At 52.8% G+C, this 18,038-nt stretch overlaps 2 protein-coding genes across 2 annotated transcripts; one reads left to right on the top strand and one right to left on the bottom strand.

The window, feature by feature from the left end:
* The first annotated feature begins 6 nt into the window (after nt 1-6).
* P4HTM (prolyl 4-hydroxylase, transmembrane) lies at nt 7-17,950 on the top strand. The gene is made up of 9 exons (XM_076346501.1): nt 7-270; nt 341-422; nt 9,884-10,074; nt 11,110-11,206; nt 13,293-13,455; nt 15,081-15,266; nt 15,693-15,783; nt 16,332-16,455; nt 17,733-17,950. Exons 1-9 carry the CDS (start codon nt 7-9, stop codon nt 17,948-17,950), a joined length of 1,416 nt encoding a protein of 471 aa, XP_076202616.1.
* LOC143163943 (secreted frizzled-related protein 5-like) lies at nt 3,962-7,721 on the bottom strand. The gene is made up of 4 exons (XM_076345870.1): nt 7,396-7,721; nt 6,453-6,625; nt 5,433-5,522; nt 3,962-4,561 (listed from the first exon to the last, which is right to left on the bottom strand). Exons 1-4 carry the CDS (start codon nt 7,719-7,721, stop codon nt 4,227-4,229), a joined length of 924 nt encoding a protein of 307 aa, XP_076201985.1. The 3' UTR covers nt 3,962-4,226.
* Nucleotides 17,951-18,038: the final 88 nt, after the last annotated feature.

Below are 18,038 nucleotides of genomic sequence, written 5' to 3'. Positions count from 1 at the left end.
GGCGCGATGGCGGCGGCGGCGGCGGCGGCGGCGCGGGCGGAGGGTCCCCCGCTGCCCGGCCCGCCGGGGGGCCGCCCGCGGCCCGTCTGCTCGCGGCCCTACTTCCTCGTCCTCATGGTCTTCGCCCACCTCTACGTCCTCAACGTGCTGGGGCTGCTGCTCTTCGTGCACCTCAGCGCCGGCGAGGCCGGCGGGCCGCCCGCCGCCCCCCCGCCGCCGCCGCCGCCGCCGCCGCCCGCCCGCGCCCTCCCGCGCCTCGAGGGCATCAAGGCAAGGCCGCGCCGGGGGGCTGGGGCCGGGGCCGGGGCCGCGGCGCCGCTCACCGCTGCTCTCCCCGCAGGTGGGCCACACGCAGCGGGTGGAGCTGGTGCCCGGCAGGGTCCACGCCGTGCGCACCCTCAGCCTCAAGCCGCTCCTCTTCGGTGAGTACCGGCCCCGCTGCCTCCCCGCCCCCGGCGTCCTCCCCGCCGGCAGGGCAGCGGCGGAGGCCGGCCCGCGCTGCTGCCGGTCCCCAGGCGCGCCGGTAGCGGGCAGCCGGCTCGGCGCCTCCCCCCGGGGCTGGCTGGCGGGGGCGACAGCCCGGCCGTCACCCGGTGCCGGGGCGGCGGGAGCGGTGCCGGTGGGTCCCGGCGGGCAGCGGCAGGCAGGTCTGGGAGGTTTCGGCCGCCCCGACGGCGGGGGGGCACTGGCTGACCGCGGCCGGGGGGGGCCTGCCTCGCACCCGCCGCTGTCTGACACCCACTCGGGGGAAAATGCCTTCTCGCGCGTTCGCTTCTCCTCCCCGTGTCGCTTTTCCTTTTCCTTGGGGCGGCGTTAGTGTGATTCTGTTTAAGGTATTTTGATACAGTGTTCGCAGGGGTCACTTGTTCTGGATGGCCCACTTAGAAGAATTTGGAAGATTAACCTTTCCAGGTTTTTCAGATTCCCTTTAAAATACCATGAATAGACAGAAGATCACTGAAGAGGACCTCGAAGAAGCTGCTAAGCATTAGGAAGGGACAAGAGATCCCCAAACTTTTGGTAATAAACGATAATAAAGCAATTTAGTGTTGGTGCTTCAGTACTGAGGAAATGAGTAACAGGAGAATTGATAGATTTAATGTCTTCCACCATTTTGCGTCCTGTTCTAGATTTATCTTTATTTCTGGCTGCTCTGATACACAACCACACCACGTCCTTCTTTCAGATATTTTAAAACCTTCTTTACCTTTCTGTGATTTTTGCTGTGACTGGTAAAGTCCCTTTCATTGCACTCTGTGTTCTGGAAATCCACTGAGAATATACAAATTAATTTTTTGAGACAGATGATTACAAAATTCCTACTACGGCAAAGTTGGGGAAAACCTGTTGTCTCTGAAAAGATAGCATGGAGAGTCTTTTAGATGCTTTCTCAATAACATAAGAAGAGGGTTTTTTTCTGATTCCAAATAGATTAAACACACTGAAAGCCTGGCCATAGATCAGAAAAGTTTCTTATTAAACTCCTTTAATGCAATAAGTATCTGGAAGAAATATACAAAGTTTTTTTGTCATTTCTACATACGTGGTACTCATGGTATGCACATTTCTAAGTGGATTTCTGTCTGACATTCAGTAAACAGACCCACCAACCTGGAACTGATACCCCCCCCGCGTTCCCAGACCTGACATCGTTACCAGAACCACGGTCTGGGGCAGTCGCTCTGGTTTTCGCTCAGGAAAACTCCTGTTTCCACCTTCTCTGCCCTACTGGAACGGCTTAAGTGAGTTGATCCTGGCCTGCGAGGAAGGTGCTGAAGTTGAGAAAAGGCAGGTTGGTCCTGGCAGCAGTAATCCCACAACTTTTAACTTGTCACTCCAGCACCTCCATCGGTTCTGGGGGAAGCTTTGCTCCCTGAGGATGGTATCACGGGCAGCGACGGACATTCAGCGTTTGAGATGCCACGCTAGTCTGTTCTCCTTTGTCCTCCGATAGGGAGTCCCTTATTTAGAAACTGCAACTCGCAAGAGAGCTCTTATCTCCCGGATGAACCTGCCAGGAGCCACCTCTGACTTTGAAAGACTTCCAGACTTCTCTCTCTATGCAAACAGTACCAATCTAAATCAACTGGTTTAAAAAAAACCACCTAATTTATTGCATCTCGGTTTTTTAAACGAGTGGAAGTGTGTGTTTAACTGGGTTGTGTTAGACAAAACCAGAAGTCGCTAGCAGAGAAGGACTCTTGAATTTCTGGGGGTTTTACTTAACACAAAGCGATGCGGCATGCGAGAGCCAATTTAAGGAAATAAGTGGTTGGTCTGTGATCTTTGCTTTCAGCCGAGCAGGCTGTAGTGGGACTACAGCAGCGGATGGCTCGTTAATGATTTAATGTGAGCTCTGTGCTTTGGAGCATGGCACGGGGCACCATAGGGGAACCTGCGGTTTGTTTTTAAATGTTCTTTCATCTGCATTGAACCCAAGCGTATTTCATGGAGCTATGAAAAAGTCCCTGCCCTGTTTTTTCCCCCCTCTGGCTACAAAATGTCATTTCTAAAGCTTGTAAGTCAGACCATCTGTGCACTTTTTAGTTAGGAAACACTAGTAATCAAATAATCCTATGAATGGAAAACAAATATCAGACAAAGCCTTTTCAACCTTCAGAGCTTTTATGTGTTCTGTTGCGTTTTCCAAACGCAGTCTGTTCAGAAGATGCCGCCATTGCAGGGACCACCTGGCAGCGGATCCTGTGGATTGGGCGGCAGTTTGCAAGACACGGTAGCAGGGAGGAATAAAAATAGGAAATCGCGCTGTGGTTTTCTTCGGAGCCTCAGGGAATAGAAGTAATCACTGCACAAATGTCAGGGCGCAGCTGAATTTCAGTGTGAGTGTCGTGAGTGCTCGTCTCAGCCCACGCTAAATCTGAAGAGGAGATCGCATCGCGGGTTGTTGGTGTGCTTTATGAGCACGGGGAGGCAATGTGTCTCCAGCAAACCGGGTGGCTCTCTCCACAACTGAGACTGCAGGCGTCATGAACGAGGCAGAACGCGTTTCTCACAAAAGCTGGTTTTCCCCTTATTTCAGTCCCAAGTTGAATCCAGTGTAGAAAACTTTCCACGGAGAGTCCTTTGTTAGGCAGTAGAAATCCGACTTGTTTTCTCATTTGGGGATTTGCTGTTTTCTGCTCAGTGGTCTGGAGTGTAGAGCTACAGCTGTGTTTACCCCTGCAGGGAATTACGGTCCCTACGGGTGAGAGAGTGGGCTGCAGAGGACTTGGTGAGACTGAGTTTTGCCGCCTTTTCTGTCTTCCCGGCGTGCAGGGGGAAGGCCAGACAGATGTGTAACGTTTCTTCCCCCCCGTATCAGAACTGCAAGTATCTCCTGCTGTGCTGTGGTCGGGGCTCACCTCCGAGTCCCAAGCAAAGCTGCTGTTGCACACCAAAGCGGAGGTTTAAACAGCTGATGTCCCACTCCTGCTCTGCTTTCTCTAGGCTCTTGTGATATCTTCGGTCGTTCCCCAGTTACCAGAATCTTCTGATCCAAACTTAGTTTCTGATGTTAAAAAATGGTTTTCCCTGTTATGCAGAAATCCTCAGCTGTCTGTGCTCTGTGCCTTTCCTGCTTGAGAACGCCTGTTTCCTTTTACCTGTGCGGATGCTCATCAACTCTCAGCGCAGCAAGCTGAAGGGACAGCCTGACTCAGCTCAAGAGCGGAGTTTAGCATTAATTTTTTAATGCCTGGATGGCTTCCTCTCCCCCTTAATTTACCTTGGACTGCTCAAAAGTAAAGTATTTGCTCCGTTACATAAAAAAGCATCTCTTAGCAGTCAGAGACGTTCATGTAATCCCTCTGGACAGAAAGCAAGCAGGCACTTGGACAGCATCAATGTCTCAGGGTCAAATAATGAAGCTGAAATGGCTATCAACTTCAATGATGAGAACTAGAAGAAACTGTTATTACAGGTCTCTTCTAGTTTGTGCTCGCCCGCAGAGTTCAGTTCAGTTTTGTTGTGACGTTGGATCCCACACAAAGCCGTCCATCGCCAGTCCTGGATCTGCAGAGCCTTGCAAGAGGAATATGTTAAATCTGCATCCTTAAGCTCTGTCCTGGTAAAAGAGGGATCTGTAGTGAGGCCCTATCTGTGGACTATGACTGCTTTGAATCACCTAAAAATATTGTCTGTACATCTCCAAAACACCAACTGCCAGGGAAAGGAGTTTTCTAGCCATAGGGAAAGGAGCAGTTTCTTATTGTTGGAATTGAGATTTTTCAGACCTTCCGGCCAGCCTGTTCAGGGCAGCGGTGATGCTTCCACCTCCGCACCGCCTGGTGCAGGTTCCTGTTCTTCTTCTGCCAGGCGTAGGCCTTGTTCACCACCACTTTGTCACTCTGTACTTCACCGCTTACAATGAAGACCCCTGCGTGAGTGCCTCTCATGATGTTGTGGACGCAGGTAGCATCTATGTCCAGCCACTGCTGGAGCCTGGCGGGGATTTCGGTTCTGAGGAGCGGGCCGTGCTTCAGGACCTCCACCCTGGAGGGGTCCAGGTCGAAGTCCGAGATGGTGGTGGTCATATTCTTCCTCAGGATTCGGATTTTCACTGCTGCGGGGGTTGGAAAAAGAGCTGTTAGTTCTGTTTACTTTTCATAGCTCTTACCTACTTAAACACACAGCCAACGCAAGGCTTTCTTGCTGTTTCTGTAATGTGGTGACACATCCATCCAAGCTCTTGTAATTGCAGTGAACTTGTAAAAGTTCTCATTTGAGGTTAGTTTCCAGTACCGAACACCATTCTTCTCACTCCGCTTTTCTCATGGGAGTGGCGAAGGCGTTATCAGCACCACTGCGTGGGCAGAAACCCTGTAGGAAGCAGGGACACAGGCAAGTGGATGCGTCAAAGTCCTGGTCTCGTGCAAATTACTTGGCTTTTCTCCGAGCTGGGATTTCAGGAGGTGACATGACTGCCAGCTGCCCAGGATTTTTAACTTTTTTTGTTTTTCATGAAGGTTGTGTGCCTGAATTCAGGACAGTATCTTGAAAACTTCCTGCCAGCTGATTGAGCAGAGCCAGTGCTGCCACCGGCTTGGGCTAGGAGAGGGAGAGTCGCATTGCTAGAGCAACAGTATTGAAGTTTGAAATAACTAACGTGGAGTTTGCTAAAGGTTTTTATGGGCATCGATTGAAACGTTGGTCTCCGAGGGAAAACCAGAGTAGTGCTTGTATTTAGCAGCCGCAGACCAAAACCAAATCGGAGCCCAGAGAAATAAAGCAGGTTCTTCACCTTCAGTGCTGCCAGGAGCTGGGCCCTCCTGCTACCAAACAGGTAAGCTGAGAACTGAAAATCCCTGGGGTCTGCTGTGAAAGCTGCAGTTCCTCCAAGTCAGTTTGTTACGGCAAAGCCATTTTCTGTCCGTGCCACTACTTGGCTGCTGGAGGGAGCAGCAGCAACTGAGAGGATGAGGGGGGTTACTCACCAAAATCATTGGCACAGAGGTTTTCCAGGATCTCCCTGGCAGTGCTGGCCTCCTCAAGCTCGCAGTCCTTGCAGCTGGCTCGGGGCACTGCTGCAACAGAAATTTGGTTATAACACCCTTGTCAAGCTTCACTGGAAAAGGCATAATGCAATTTTGAGATCTGCGAGTGGTGGCTTGCTGTTTCCGAGTGATGCTTCCTCCCGAGCTACCCAGTCCCTGGAGAGAGAGCTTAGGCTGCCAGGGTGGGAAATGTTAAGCTCTCCTTTCTGCGGCTGGGGCAGACGCTGCTTGTCGTGCTTTGTTTAGGCTTGTGTGTGTTGCTGCACGTTAAAGCAGCAGTGAAAATGCTTAATGAAGATCTCCTAGTTCGGATGAAACAGTAAAGCCATTGGTATGGCCAGACTCCATCCAGTGATGCTGAAATGAGGCGTCTGTTCTCCCCTTAACTGCTCTTGAATCCCCCCCCAGTGTTCATCAGTATCTGGGTGTTTAATTTAGCCTTTCAGTCTTAAAGATTTTTTTCTTGTGTAACTCATGTCTGCAGAGGCAGAGGCATGTGGTGTTTCCTAATGTTTAAAGAGAAGGCTTGCAAAACACTTATTTTTTGGATAAATGCTTTGCGTCCAGTGCCCTGGACACCACTGAAAGATCAGAGCTGCGGTTCCTTAGCTCCGCTGGAAGCACATCTCGCCGCCTGGAGCCTGCACACAAGCTGTGCCTGAGCATTAGGCTTTTACAGCGATTTCTTCCCCCTGCCTCAAACCCTGCGTGGTCTGATGGCACCCGGGGAGCTAATGAATACAGTAGAGAGGGGAACAAGCTGCAGTTGACTTTACGCTAATTTTCTAGACACGGTGGAGTTCCCAGAGAGAACAAAACTAGAATTTTTTTTTTTTTTTTTTTTTTTAAAATATAGCTTAAACCCAGAAATATTAGGAATAGAAACAAGGCATAGGCCCATCCTTTCGAGCTTTCAGTGTTACATATGGGAAAACATATGAGAAAAAAAAAACAACTTACTTCTCCTGCTCGTGGAGTTTTCATCTGTGGAGACTGCTGTGATGCACAGTTCATGGTCTGCAGGAAACTTGTTGCAGTTCAGGATTTCGGGCCAGGGGTAGCCGTAACAAGCCATGACGGGTGCGCAGCTTCTCTTGACGGCTTCGCACAGGCTGCGGCAGGGGTAGATGGACCTGGGGAGGGGATGGGGATTGCAGCACCTCTGGGCTCCTTCTGGCAGCAGGCTGAGGGTCGAGCCCAGGCACCACGCTGCTGCCACACGGCTGTGTTGCACACTGTGGCGCTAGCAGAGCTATTTTGGGGCCTTTGATGTGTTTTGAACATTCATGCCCAGGAAGCAAACAATGAATTTCTGAGGACAGGAGGGATGAGGCCGTTCAATACAGGCTGCTGCCAGAAACCCTCATCCCAGCTCCGAGGGATCTTCTCTATTTGTGCAAAGGCTGCTTACCTTTACAGGTGCCTAATTGGATACCTGATTTCCTTAGCAGCTCTGTCCTTTGACGGCTGCACCTCAAAACTGAGGATTTCTCTCTGATGCTGGCACCATCGGGCTGAGGAAGCCCCTGCGTGGTCCAGGCAGGAGCCGGGAAGGGTGCTGCAGGGGAAGGTGGGAGGTGAAGCCGGTGGGTGCCAGCAGCTACTGTAATGTGCGAGGGGGGCAGCCAGGGGAGACGGCAGCGGTGCCTGGGGTGGGAGAGCAGGAAAATCCAGAGGAGGGAACATACTGTTTCTGCTCCTGTGAGATGAAACGCTCCTGTTTCACTTTCAGAGGGAAGATCCCTGGTGGGTAATCCAATTGCCCCTCACCGAGAGGGGCAGCACGGCTTCTTGGGGACGGCGCTGAGCACATTGCACGCATTTTCTCTCGGGAGGCAAATGCAGTTGCGCTCTTGGGGAGTGTTACTTGCTACAGCTGAAAAAACTTGTAAAAACATCTTACCTGTCCAAGCAGATTGGTGCAAAGAGGGAGCAGAGGAAAATCCTAGCATCTGGGTGGCACTCCCTGGCCAGCAAGGGCAGCCAGCTGGAAGACTGCTGGATCACTTCTGGCATGGTCTCGTGCTCCAGCAGGTTAGGAATCCTCATCTCGGAGTAGCCGATATCGTAGCACAAGGCCATACGGTGTGGAATGGGCATGCAGCTGGAGGATCTCCTCAGGTAGCTCGCCCAGGCTCCTGGAGAGCCCCAGAGCAGCAGGCACGCCAGGAGACCCAGCAGCCATGGGCCACCCAACCTCGAGGGGTGCCTGCGGTGGGCCGTGACCATGCTCGGAGCAAGCTGGGAGCAGGCGAACGGGCAGCACACCCTGGACTGAGCTGCTCCCAACTGTGGGACGTCTTTTATAGCCTACAAGCCACCTCTCTGTCAATCCATCCTCATTAAGTGCGGCCCTTTCAGAGCCCTCATGGGGAAGACAATGCTCCAATTTTCATTTGCCAGCGGCCCCGATTGTTTGGATTCTAGCAGGGGTTTGGCTTAGATCAGCAGGTGTGGAAATGAGGGCAGTTGGGGAGGGATGAATGACTTGGCCCATGTGTCTTAGGGCTCTTTCAGCCAAGATTGAATCTCTGTTTGACACCAGTGCTCCAACCCATCCCCTTTCTCTTGCTCCAGGATTAGTCATTATTTCATAAACCCCAATGTTTTCCTCCCTTTTGTTTTTTGTAAAAGCAATCAAGTGTTGCTCAAAGTCAATTAGGAGGCATTTGTTTAGCTGGATCTATTGTTGAGCAGGCAGGGAGATAGGATGGTCTCACAGCCAGAAGTTAACTGTTTCAGAGAGCTGAGGCTAGAGAGGAACTAATTTGCAGCTGTGGAGCCAGGTTGTTTGCAGACGGGATTGGCAGCGCTTAGCTGGAAAGCCCCTCACCTTGCAACCTGCGTGACAGAGCGTGCTTTCCGGTTAACAGAATCTTTACTTCATTACAAAATCCCGTTACTACCACTGAAGAGCGGGATTGTCCTTCCTCCAGCACGTAATTAAGATTCCAGAAGCCGTCATTATTGTAGCCCGGTTTGGGGAACTGGAAATACTGGGGGCATTGCTTGCCAGCACACATGGTTCATTCGGACCTGGTGCCTTGCCATGAGGTTCAAACCGGCCAGCGGAAGCTCCGGCTCTGAAGCATCCTCTGGCACAAGGACCCTGTGCTGCCTGTGGCGGAAATTGTTTCCTCGGAGGGCGTTACGGATACAGCCGGCTGCATTGTGTTTCAGGGGCTTCCCAGGAACCTCTCGTTTTCTCCAGGGCTAGTTCTGGTCTGTACTTAGCAAGAAGCCAACTGCTTATTGACAGTTTGAGCTGATAGGGTTGATTTAAGGTCACGGAAGTAATTAACTTCTGCTCCCCCCCGCCCTTTGAGGATTGCTGCTATAGTGGAGATATAATGTGTCCTTGGCACATACCTGCGGGAGCTCTAGGGGGCTGCGATTTGGAGAGCAGGACCTTGGGCCTAGGAGCACTTAAACCTGTCCTGCTTTGGTGGTTTTTCTTTCCCTCTTCAAAAGTCTCAGCAGCTGGTAACAAGGTCCCCGTAGCAGTGACAGACATCAGCCGGAAGGATCTTCTCAACCTGCTGGGCCACAGTGTAACTGTGCTGTGGAACGGGACCTTGCCAGCGCTTTGCAGGTGCGTGCCCAGTGCACCCTGCAGCTAGAAATCTCTTAGCCTCATAGTCATCGGTGGATTTCTCTGCATTTAAGTTTGCTTGGGATCCCGGTATTGCATGATTGCTGCTGGTGTCATGCTGCAAAGGAAAGCTGGTGATACCGGGACGCTACCTGGGTATGGAGCGTGGCATCCGCCATGTGCGGTGTCTTCCCCTGTAATAACAGATTTGAAGGCCATTTTTAGTGGGGGATCAAGGGAAAGAGTGGGAATAAGTTTGGAAGTTGTTTCCTTGCTGTTTGAGTTTCATAGTAGAGCACTGTGCCAGGTTCCCCTGAAAGGCGTTTGGTTTTGTGCAAAGTGCTGTCCTCTCCCCGTGAGAGCAAGGAAGCCTGAATCCCTGGCCATCACCACTGCCTACTGCAAAGGTTTTGTCCTGCCTTCCTGCAGAGCAGCAGTTCCCAGACTGTGATCCACATGTCACCTTTGAAGTGATAATATGCGGTGATATGCACGTGTTTGTTCACTCCTTTGTCCATTGTGGTATCTACGAGAGGGTTTAAGGGCTTGACCCCTGGATCCAAACATTTAGGAACTGCTGCTGTAAAAATACCTGCCTCCAGCAGCTCAGGTGTGTGGTGTGTGCTCTTTGAGAGCTCTTCTGGTCAAAGGCTGGATGTGTTTGAATGTCCCAAACTTAGGCAGTTTCTAAATTGCCCCCCCCCCCCCTTTTTATTTTCTTCTGACTGGCCTGCCGTCGATATGGGGTCCCACTGTAACAGTTTCTCAGTCTCTGTTGCTGCTCACACTTTTGCTGCAGAAATTCCTGACTTCCTGACAGAGGAAGAGTGCAAGCTCATTGTCCACCTGGCACAGCTGAAGGGGCTGCAGAAGAGCCAGATCCTACCAACGGATGACTACGAGGAAGCCATGGAAATGATAGAAATCAGCCAGATGGACATTTTCAATCTGCTGGACCACAATCAGGATGGGCAGCTGCAGCTCAAAGAGGTAGAGTTGCGGGACAGACTGGGGGAGGTTTGCTGGGGGACCCTCTGTCGGGTGCCCTCCTCAGATGGTCTCTTGATTACTCATGTGCTTGGGCAGGGCAGACCCCAGTATATACTGATCAGTACTTGCTTTATTTTATGTCTCAAGACTTGTGCTGGCCTTCATTGTGGAAGTTTCTGGGGAAATGTGCAGCAGTTGTGATGCTATTGGGAGGTATTAACGGTCCTTGGCAGGAGATGTGTGTTTTGAATATGCTGGATAAAATGTTCCTTGTGCTGTGGGGTTCCTCTTGCTGGGTGTCCCAGGGAAGTGAGTTTGTAGCGTAGGCACCGCTTTGTGCAGCCTGTGGGGACTGACTGCGCTCAATTGACCGGACATCAGCAAAGCCACCCCTATTAATGACCCTGGAGGGGGATAATGAGCACCTTGTCCACAGCTCTTCTGCACCCTTGCCCTGTATGGCAGGGTGCGTCAGGGCAGGTGCTGGCAGTTCAAGGATGTCCCTCCCCAGGCTCCCGTTTCAGGTGGGGCTGGGGCTGTGTACTGTCCTGTGGGCAGCACACGTTGTGGAGTAAGGGAACTGTGCCAGTGACAACCCAGGGCAAGGCTCCTTTCTCTGGAGGTCAGAGCCTGCTGAGAGCTCTCCAGAATACTGCATCTCTCTGTCAACGTGGAAAGGAAGCATTTTGTTCCAAGCCCTTATCTTGGACAAGTAAAAGCATTCACTTTTATCATCAGTAGCTTTACTTTCCCTTCAAGAGAAAGAGCTGTGCCCCCTCCATCTCATGACTGCTTAATCGAGTCCCAGCAGTCATTTGCCATGACCTAAACTGGAAATAACAGCATTCATCAGCCACGCACTGTGTATGGCTGCCAGATGATTCTCTCTGCAATCTTCTTTCTGCAGAGACGTGCTGACGCCTGGCTGGCTGATGCTCTGCAGAGGAGAGCCCGCCAGGCCTCAAGCAGGGAATCTGTAGGGTTTCATTAGTACAAGAAACCAGTGCCCGGTATTGATCCATTTATGAATTTCAGGTGTTGACCCACACCCGGCTTGGGAACGGCAGGTGGATGACCCCTGAAAACATCCGGGAGATGTACACTGCAGTCAAGGCCGATCCTGATGGGAATGGTAAGAGCAGCTCCACGGGAATCCCTTCGCCTTCAGCACGCTGGAAGCCTTGCACAGCCATGCGGGGCAGAGCAAGAGCCGTGTCCCTGCCCTGTTTCTCTAGCTGTGTTCTTCAAAGGAAAATACCACTGCTTTAGAGACCTTCGCAGAAAAGTAAAATCGGTGTAAACCTCTCATCGCAGCACTCCTGCCCCTTCATCGCCAGTCTAGCAGCAGCCTGGTTCCACCGCCTGGTCTTGGATCTTGCAGAAGCAGGACCAGAACACAACTCTGCGCTCCCTCTCCCCTGTCAGACCTGCCTTGGTTTGTGCCCAGCTGTAACAGGACCTTCAGGGTGCGCTTCTGCTCCCGTGGTCCAAGAGACCACTCTGGCTCTGCCTATGTAGCTCTTGTTACCTGGGCTGCAGGTTTTAAGATGCACCCTCCACTCCCCCCCTGTTTTCAGGGAGACTTCTGCACCAGGCTGGGTGCGCCGCATCACTGGCAGGGGAGGGCGGAATAAGTGGAGGTGGGGGTGGTCCTGTTGGTCAGCCTTTGTTGCTGACCCCCCTCTCTGCCGCTGCAGACTCTGTATTCCATGAGGCCACTTCTGCCCCTCCCACCCCTGGTCTCCCAAGGGCTCCCGCTGGTGCGGACATACACTCTAACCTCTGCTGCTCTAATTAGAGTGGCCTCAATTGAGCAACTCTCCATTTCCTAATCAAATTAAGTGAACGCACAGGCTCTGCACACTCTCTTCCAGTGACCTGGCGTTGAGAGCTGCCCAGGAGGAGCTGCTTTGGAGTTGAAGCAGTACCCGTGTGAATGCCTAAATATCTGGAGGGCGCCCCATGCCCGGCTCCTCCGGGCCGGTGGCATTCTTGGCAGGGGTAGGAGCATATGACTGAGTCCTCAGTGGCTTTTCCACTGTTCCGGACATTAACGAATGAAAGGTCCTGTTAAAGTGCTCTTGGCAGGACCTTGCTTCCAGAGAGCTGCTTCCCTCCGTTGTTAGATTGGTACGTGACACCAAGAGTCACAACCTGGATGTGGCACTGCGTCATCAAAGACCGCGTGCTGTAAGGGGAAGTGGGGACAGGGAGACACTAGAAATAATAATGGTCTGGATAATTTGGTCACGACCACTGGCACCTGAGGAACTGTCCCAGGCTGACCCTTCTCCAGTCCTTCCTCCTGTCAGAGGGTGCTGTGAGCCTGGGGAGCAGAGCTGGCACCACAGCAGCACCGGGTTTGCTGCCTGAGCGAGCTCCGCTCACAGCCCACGATGCGTGCTGGCTGCCGGGCAGCACGCTGCAGCACTCTGCACACTCTGGTCCCAGGGACCTGGTCCCCAGTGCAGGGCTTCCTTCTTCTTCAGAAAGGGGAAACAACAAACGTGAGGATTTTTCTGAAGCCAACAAAGGCAAAAGTCCATCCCTTGCTGAGTCCAGTTGAGTGCAAACAAGAAATACCTGTTTTAGTAGAAACCACTTTTTACCTCTCACTTTTCTGTTTTTTCTACTTACGCAACATCATACTTTGTTGTATTTCTCATTCATGTTTTGCAATTACACAAATGCGGAAGAATGTACCACTTGTTTTGGGTTTGGCTTTTTTAAATTACCATGCAAGGTCTTGTAGAAAATGTGGTCTGAGGTGTCCCACTCTGCTCTTAAATGTGTCTATTTAAATAAGTAACAAGCCCCAAGGCATCAGTTGGCGCAGGCTTTCTAGCTGTGGCATTGCACATTAGAACTGCAGTGGCTATTTCTCTCTTTTGATGGATTGTTTTGTGTGTTTTAGGAGCTTTTGAAAGTTCAAAATGGTATTTTTCCCGTCCCAGTTCTGACCCTGCGTGGCAGCTAACGGTTCACTTTTGCAGGTTGCTGTATGCCCTCCGCTCAGCTAAAGGTGAGAGCGTTGCTGGGGTCTGTAATGCTGCACATACAGGGTGCAGCCCGTGGCGGGCACAGTGGTGGACCCTGAATGGGGTTTGTTTGAGGAAGGCAGTTTCTGCGGTGCCCTCAGCTGGTGGTTTCTCCGAGTACAGGACGCCAAGAGCTATTACCTGCACCAGAGTCAGCCAGCTTTTCCTCTCTTCCCGTAGGTGTGCTGAGTTTGGAGGAGTTCAAACAACTGAATATCCGTGATTTCCACAAGTACATGGGAAGCCAGAAAGTGAAGATGAGTGACTTGGTGCGCAACAGCCAGCACACCTGGCTGTACCAGGGCGAGGGGGCACACCAGGTCATGAGAGCCATACGGCAAAGGTAAGGGCCAGGCAGCCGAGGGGCCGTTGGGTTTGTGTAGGCACGAGGACCACCTGCGCTGGGAGAGGCAGTGGCAGACTTGCTAATATTCACACTTCCTAATTGCGTGAAAGTCTTTGGAGTATAAAGAGCAATGAACACAGACACAAAATGGGGAGAGGAGGTTTTCATTAGAACAAGAATTTGTATTGTCCCTTGGAAAAGGAAAAAGAAAAATCAAACCTTTCAGCATCTCCATTCACTTTTGGGAACAGCCCTATAAAACCAAGAAGACTTGGCATTTTATGAAATAATTAATTCTAATTAGTAAATGAGTTTACTGGGAGAAACTGCCTGTTTCCAATGCTGTCTGGGTGCCAGTAGTTACTGTCATTTGCTTTAGTTACTCATGCATTTCACTGAAATCTGTCTTAGCTGTTCAGAGCTGACTTTTTAACAAGCACGACTTCACCTCAAGTAAGCCAAGTTAGTTTAATCCTCTGAGCACACATATCGCAGGGCAGCTCACAGCAGACGGGAGAACCTCTTACCCTTCCCTTCATCTCAGATTTGGTACTGGCAAGCGTTGAAACCCAGCGCACAGGCCAAATCGTTTAGCTGTGGTGAGTTTCAGATAATTGGCTGGAGACTCTCTTGTTCTTGTGGTGCTGGTCCTTGCCCAGAACATGGGTGGGTAAAATCTGTCCCGAGGCTTGAAAACGGCTGTTGGCCACTCCTTTTCTTCAGTGCATTCCAGCGGGAGAATGGGGTCACATATTGCCTTGATTAGAGGAGACTGTGGCTGCCACCTTCTCCGTGCCAGCTAGCCAGCACACACAGGCATCGGCATACTGCTTTTACACTCTTCAGCAGGCCCCACTGTTACAAGGACATGAAGACATAGTGCTGAAAGAGGCTGTTACAGTCCTCCCTGGGACCGTGCGGTGCCTGGAGGGGCTTTGCCATCCTGCCTGGGTGCCGCATTCCCCTTGCGCCTGCCCCAAGGGCTTCACCAGTCTGAAATTCTCAGAGCTCTGAGTGTTCTTTGGCAGGTCTCGAGAGGTACCTGCTTGCCTTGGGGATGATCTCAGATGTAGCAGCGGAAAAATCCCAGAGCAGGGGGGCTCCGGTCTCCTTGATCACTTCCTGTGCCCCTCTGCCCTGGGGGGAGGCTGCTGAAAAGGCAACGGGAAAAGGTGAGTTAGGTGACAAGAATATTCCTAGAGCTAGTCTCTCATTCACTCTCAGCAGGGGCCCTGTGCTTTGCTAACTGTCCCTGAGGTCTGTAGGTGGTGTGCAGGAGTCCAGAGAAGCGATGAGATGGCACGTGAAGGCTCCAGGGACACACACAGAAGGGATGTTTCTGAGCAAGCAAAGTCTTCCTGAGAGCAGTCCTGCTGGAGATGCACCCTTCGGTTTTGGGGTTTTTTATTAACCTTGACGAGGACTTTCTGAGCTGATGCTGATGGTCCAACAGATCTGTAAGGACCTAGTTATCTTTTGGCATGCTTGCTGCAGCCCATCCGTCTCTCCGGTCTGTTGGGGAAGGGGGTTATCTTTCTCTGGATTTATTCGGTGCTTGGGAGTAGCGGCCAACCAGGGTGATGGTGCTTTCCCCTCACCTGCTCTGCTCTCCTCTTCCCCAGGGTGATGCGCCTGACTCGCTTGCCCCCCGAGATTGTGGAGCACAGCGAGCCCCTCCAGGTTGTGCGGTACGACCAAGGAGGGCACTACCATGCCCACATGGACAGTGGCCCTGTCTTCCCCGAGACTGCCTGCAGCCACACGAAGCTGGTCGCCAATGAAAGCGCTCCCTTTGAGACCTCCTGCCGGTAAGGTCTGCCTTGGCACAATCTGGAACGCACTAGAGAAGAGGTGTGGAGAGCCGTTTCACCTCACTTTGCGTGGGGCTCGGTGCTCAGGTAGTGGGCTAGCAAACCAGCTCTGGAGATCGCTGGCATGAAGGGGTTTGAAGGGGGAGGTGGGTGAAGCCTGCGGGTCCGTGCGAGGAGGGCAGAGTGGTTCTGCAGAGCCGCTGGGCCATCCCCACCAGAGGCTAGAAACACACTGTCACCGTTGCGGGAGGGGATTTTCTTGTCCTTGTCTTGTCCTTGGAGAAAAGCTGATGATGTAAATCACGTATCTTGTGATGTCTTGGAGGAACCGCTGTATGTATGGTGGAGGGGCAGGGTACGGACAGCCCCTGTGCATCTCCTCCTGTTCCAGTTGTGTCCCCTGACAGCCACTCTGTCTTGCAGGTATGTGACAGTGCTGTTCTACCTGAACAATGTGACTGGGGGAGGCGAAACTGTCTTTCCTATAGCTGATAACAGGACATATGAAGAGATGGTAAATGAATCTCACCTACATGTTACCCCTGGGGATTTTGAGTCCCTCTTTGAATGCCTTTATTCGCCGTGGCTGCAGAAGGGGTCCGGTGTGTGAGGTGGGTGGACGTTAGCCTTCGTAGCTAGAGCATGGGGAAGCTGTGTCCCTCTGAGGCCAAGGGAAGAGGCGCAGGGCTTTGACAGCTGCAGCTCTCCCCACTCAGAGGCACGAGCGGCAGTCTGTTGGCCTTGCTGCCATAACGCAGGTCCTGCTCGCTTCTGTCTGGGCAGGTTTCCTCAGACTAAGTCTTGGCAGGTATGTTGTGCTCCTGTCAGGTAACGCGTTAAGGAATGGGCAGCTGCTCAGGAACAGGTCACGGACCTCCAGGTGGCTGAAACTGTCTGCTCCGGGTGGGTTGTGAAAGCCCTGTCCTGCCCAGCGTCAGCCTTGAGCTGTCCCTGTGGGGCATCCAGGGACAGGGCAGGATGATGGCTGGCAGCAGAGGCAGCCCAGTGCGTGCGCTTCACTCCAGCCCCGTTTGCGACACCTTCTCTGTGGTTTCTTGCCAGTCTTTGATCCAGAACGATGTTGACCTGCGAGATACTCGGAAAAACTGTGACAAGGGCAATTTGCGAGTGAAACCTCAGCAAGGCACTGCCGTCTTCTGGTACAACTACCTGTCAGACGGAGAAGGTACGGTCCCGTTTCAAGACTCGGCTCTTGGGAGGGGTAGGACTGCAGGAGGTGACAGCCATTGTCTTCTTGCAGCGGCTGGGAGCTCAGAAGAAAGCCAAAGGGTGGTAGTTGCCTGCTAGTGGGAACTGTAGAGTCTACTTGTCACCAGCTGGGTAGGAGCTTCCTGACCCTTAAAGGCCTTTGTTTACAGGCAGTAGGTCAGTGGCTCCTGATGTCTTTGGGGAACAGGACTAGCTAGCAAACAAAGACCTTGGCTGCACTAGCCATCGCCAGCTGCCTTCCATCCTGCTGTGCGAGCTGAAACTCCTGCTGGAACTTGGTCTGCAATTCAAAATGTTTCACTGATGTGGTGTTGCCCAAAGGGGTGGGGAGGGGAGGTGGACAAAGGCACGGCCATCAGCTCTGCAGCACAGGGAGGCATGGCCCGACTCTGCTTTATAGCTCAGCTGCAGCCTGATGATATGTGTCCTTGGGGCTGTTTTTCTCATGAAGCACAGCGCAGTTTTCCCTGACAGCCAGGCTGGGGAATTGACATGAATCTTCCAGGCTGCTGGTGAGTATGACTCCAGAGTGTTTCGAAGGCAGATTTTGAACAGTGGTGGGAGGAAAGAGTGTAGCATCCCAGCTCCCCCGAGAGCAGCCCGTGTTTCCATCTCTAGAAAATCCACATAGGAGGTCACAGGACCAGCGTTTGGGCTGTTGGATGATAATATCAAGACCATCGCTCTCCTGTAAGAAGAGCCCTGTTGTGTTTTTATGAGCAAATTGTTCCTAAATGGAAGGCGGCTGCTGATGCAAGTCTGCCACAGAAAAAACATGGGACCTCTGTAAAGAGGGGTTCATTTAGAACTGCTGAAGTGCAATCTCTAAGAGGGCTGTGAGCCTCCAACTTCCACGGGCCTTCTAGTGGCAGCACCCATCTCTTCCATGCCAGCCTCCCTTTTTGGGAAGAGCTGAGAAAAACAGCAGCCATGATGCAGAATGCGAGAGCCCCTTGTGCTGAGTGGAGACACGGAGGCAACGAGCATGTTGCACTTGGGGAGTCTTGCCCTGGCGAGCTCCTCGCAGGTGCTAGGGTGGGGTAGCACTAAGATGGAGGGCTGCCAGGAGGAGCCAACTCCCGTAAGACATATCTGAGCTAAAATCCAAGCAGGCGCTGTGGGCAGGAGAGCTGGTGTCAACGTTCGCTGGCCGTGCCTCCCTGTGCGGCCCCGGCTGTGCCTGCCTGTGCTGCGGCGCTCCTCGCCACCTCCTAACAGGGCTTTGCTCCCCAGGCTGGGTGGGGGAGCTGGACGATTTCGCCCTGCATGGGGGCTGCCTGGTCACCCAAGGCACCAAGTGGATCGCCAACAACTGGATCAACGTGGACCCCAACCGCCGGCGGCAGCTGCAGTTCCAGCAGGAGATGGAGCGCTACGCGGGGGCCGAGGCCGGGGCCCCGGGCGAGTGGACGGTGGATAAAGCCTACAGCGGGGTGCACCTGGAGCTGTAGGGCCGGAGGGGGGGGGGGGCCCGGCGGGCCCGGCCGCGCGCACGTGGCCTTTTCCCGCGCTGGGCGGGGGGGCGGGGCCGCGGGCCAC

The sequence above is a fragment of the Aptenodytes patagonicus genome, chromosome 8 (genome assembly GCF_965638725.1).
Source record: "Aptenodytes patagonicus chromosome 8, bAptPat1.pri.cur, whole genome shotgun sequence".
Taxonomy (NCBI): Eukaryota; Metazoa; Chordata; class Aves; order Sphenisciformes; family Spheniscidae; genus Aptenodytes; species Aptenodytes patagonicus.
Note: the sequence above shows the minus strand (reverse complement) of the source record. Positions and strands in the feature narration are given on the sequence as shown.

What these genes read in the sequence shown, in the direction of transcription:
- P4HTM (XM_076346501.1), top strand. Translation starts at nt 7, where the DNA reads ATGGCGGCGGCGGCGGCGGCGGCGGCGCGGGCGGAGGGTCCCCCGCTG. An exon ending in CCTCAAGCCGCTCCTCTTCG is followed by an intron (nt 423 to 9,883) that starts GTGAGTACCGGC and finishes CTTTTGCTGCAG; the next exon opens with AAATTCCTGACTTCCTGACA. An exon ending in CCCTTTGAGACCTCCTGCCG is followed by an intron (nt 15,267 to 15,692) that starts GTAAGGTCTGCC and finishes TCTGTCTTGCAG; the next exon opens with GTATGTGACAGTGCTGTTCT.
- LOC143163943 (XM_076345870.1), bottom strand. Translation starts at nt 7,721, where the DNA reads ATGGTCACGGCCCACCGCAGGCACCCCTCGAGGTTGGGTGGCCCATGG. An exon ending in GCACCAATCTGCTTGGACAG is followed by an intron (nt 6,626 to 7,395) that starts GTAAGATGTTTT and finishes TCCCCTCCCCAG; the next exon opens with GTCCATCTACCCCTGCCGCA. An exon ending in AAACTCCACGAGCAGGAGAA is followed by an intron (nt 5,523 to 6,452) that starts GTAAGTTGTTTT and finishes TTTCTGTTGCAG; the next exon opens with CAGTGCCCCGAGCCAGCTGC.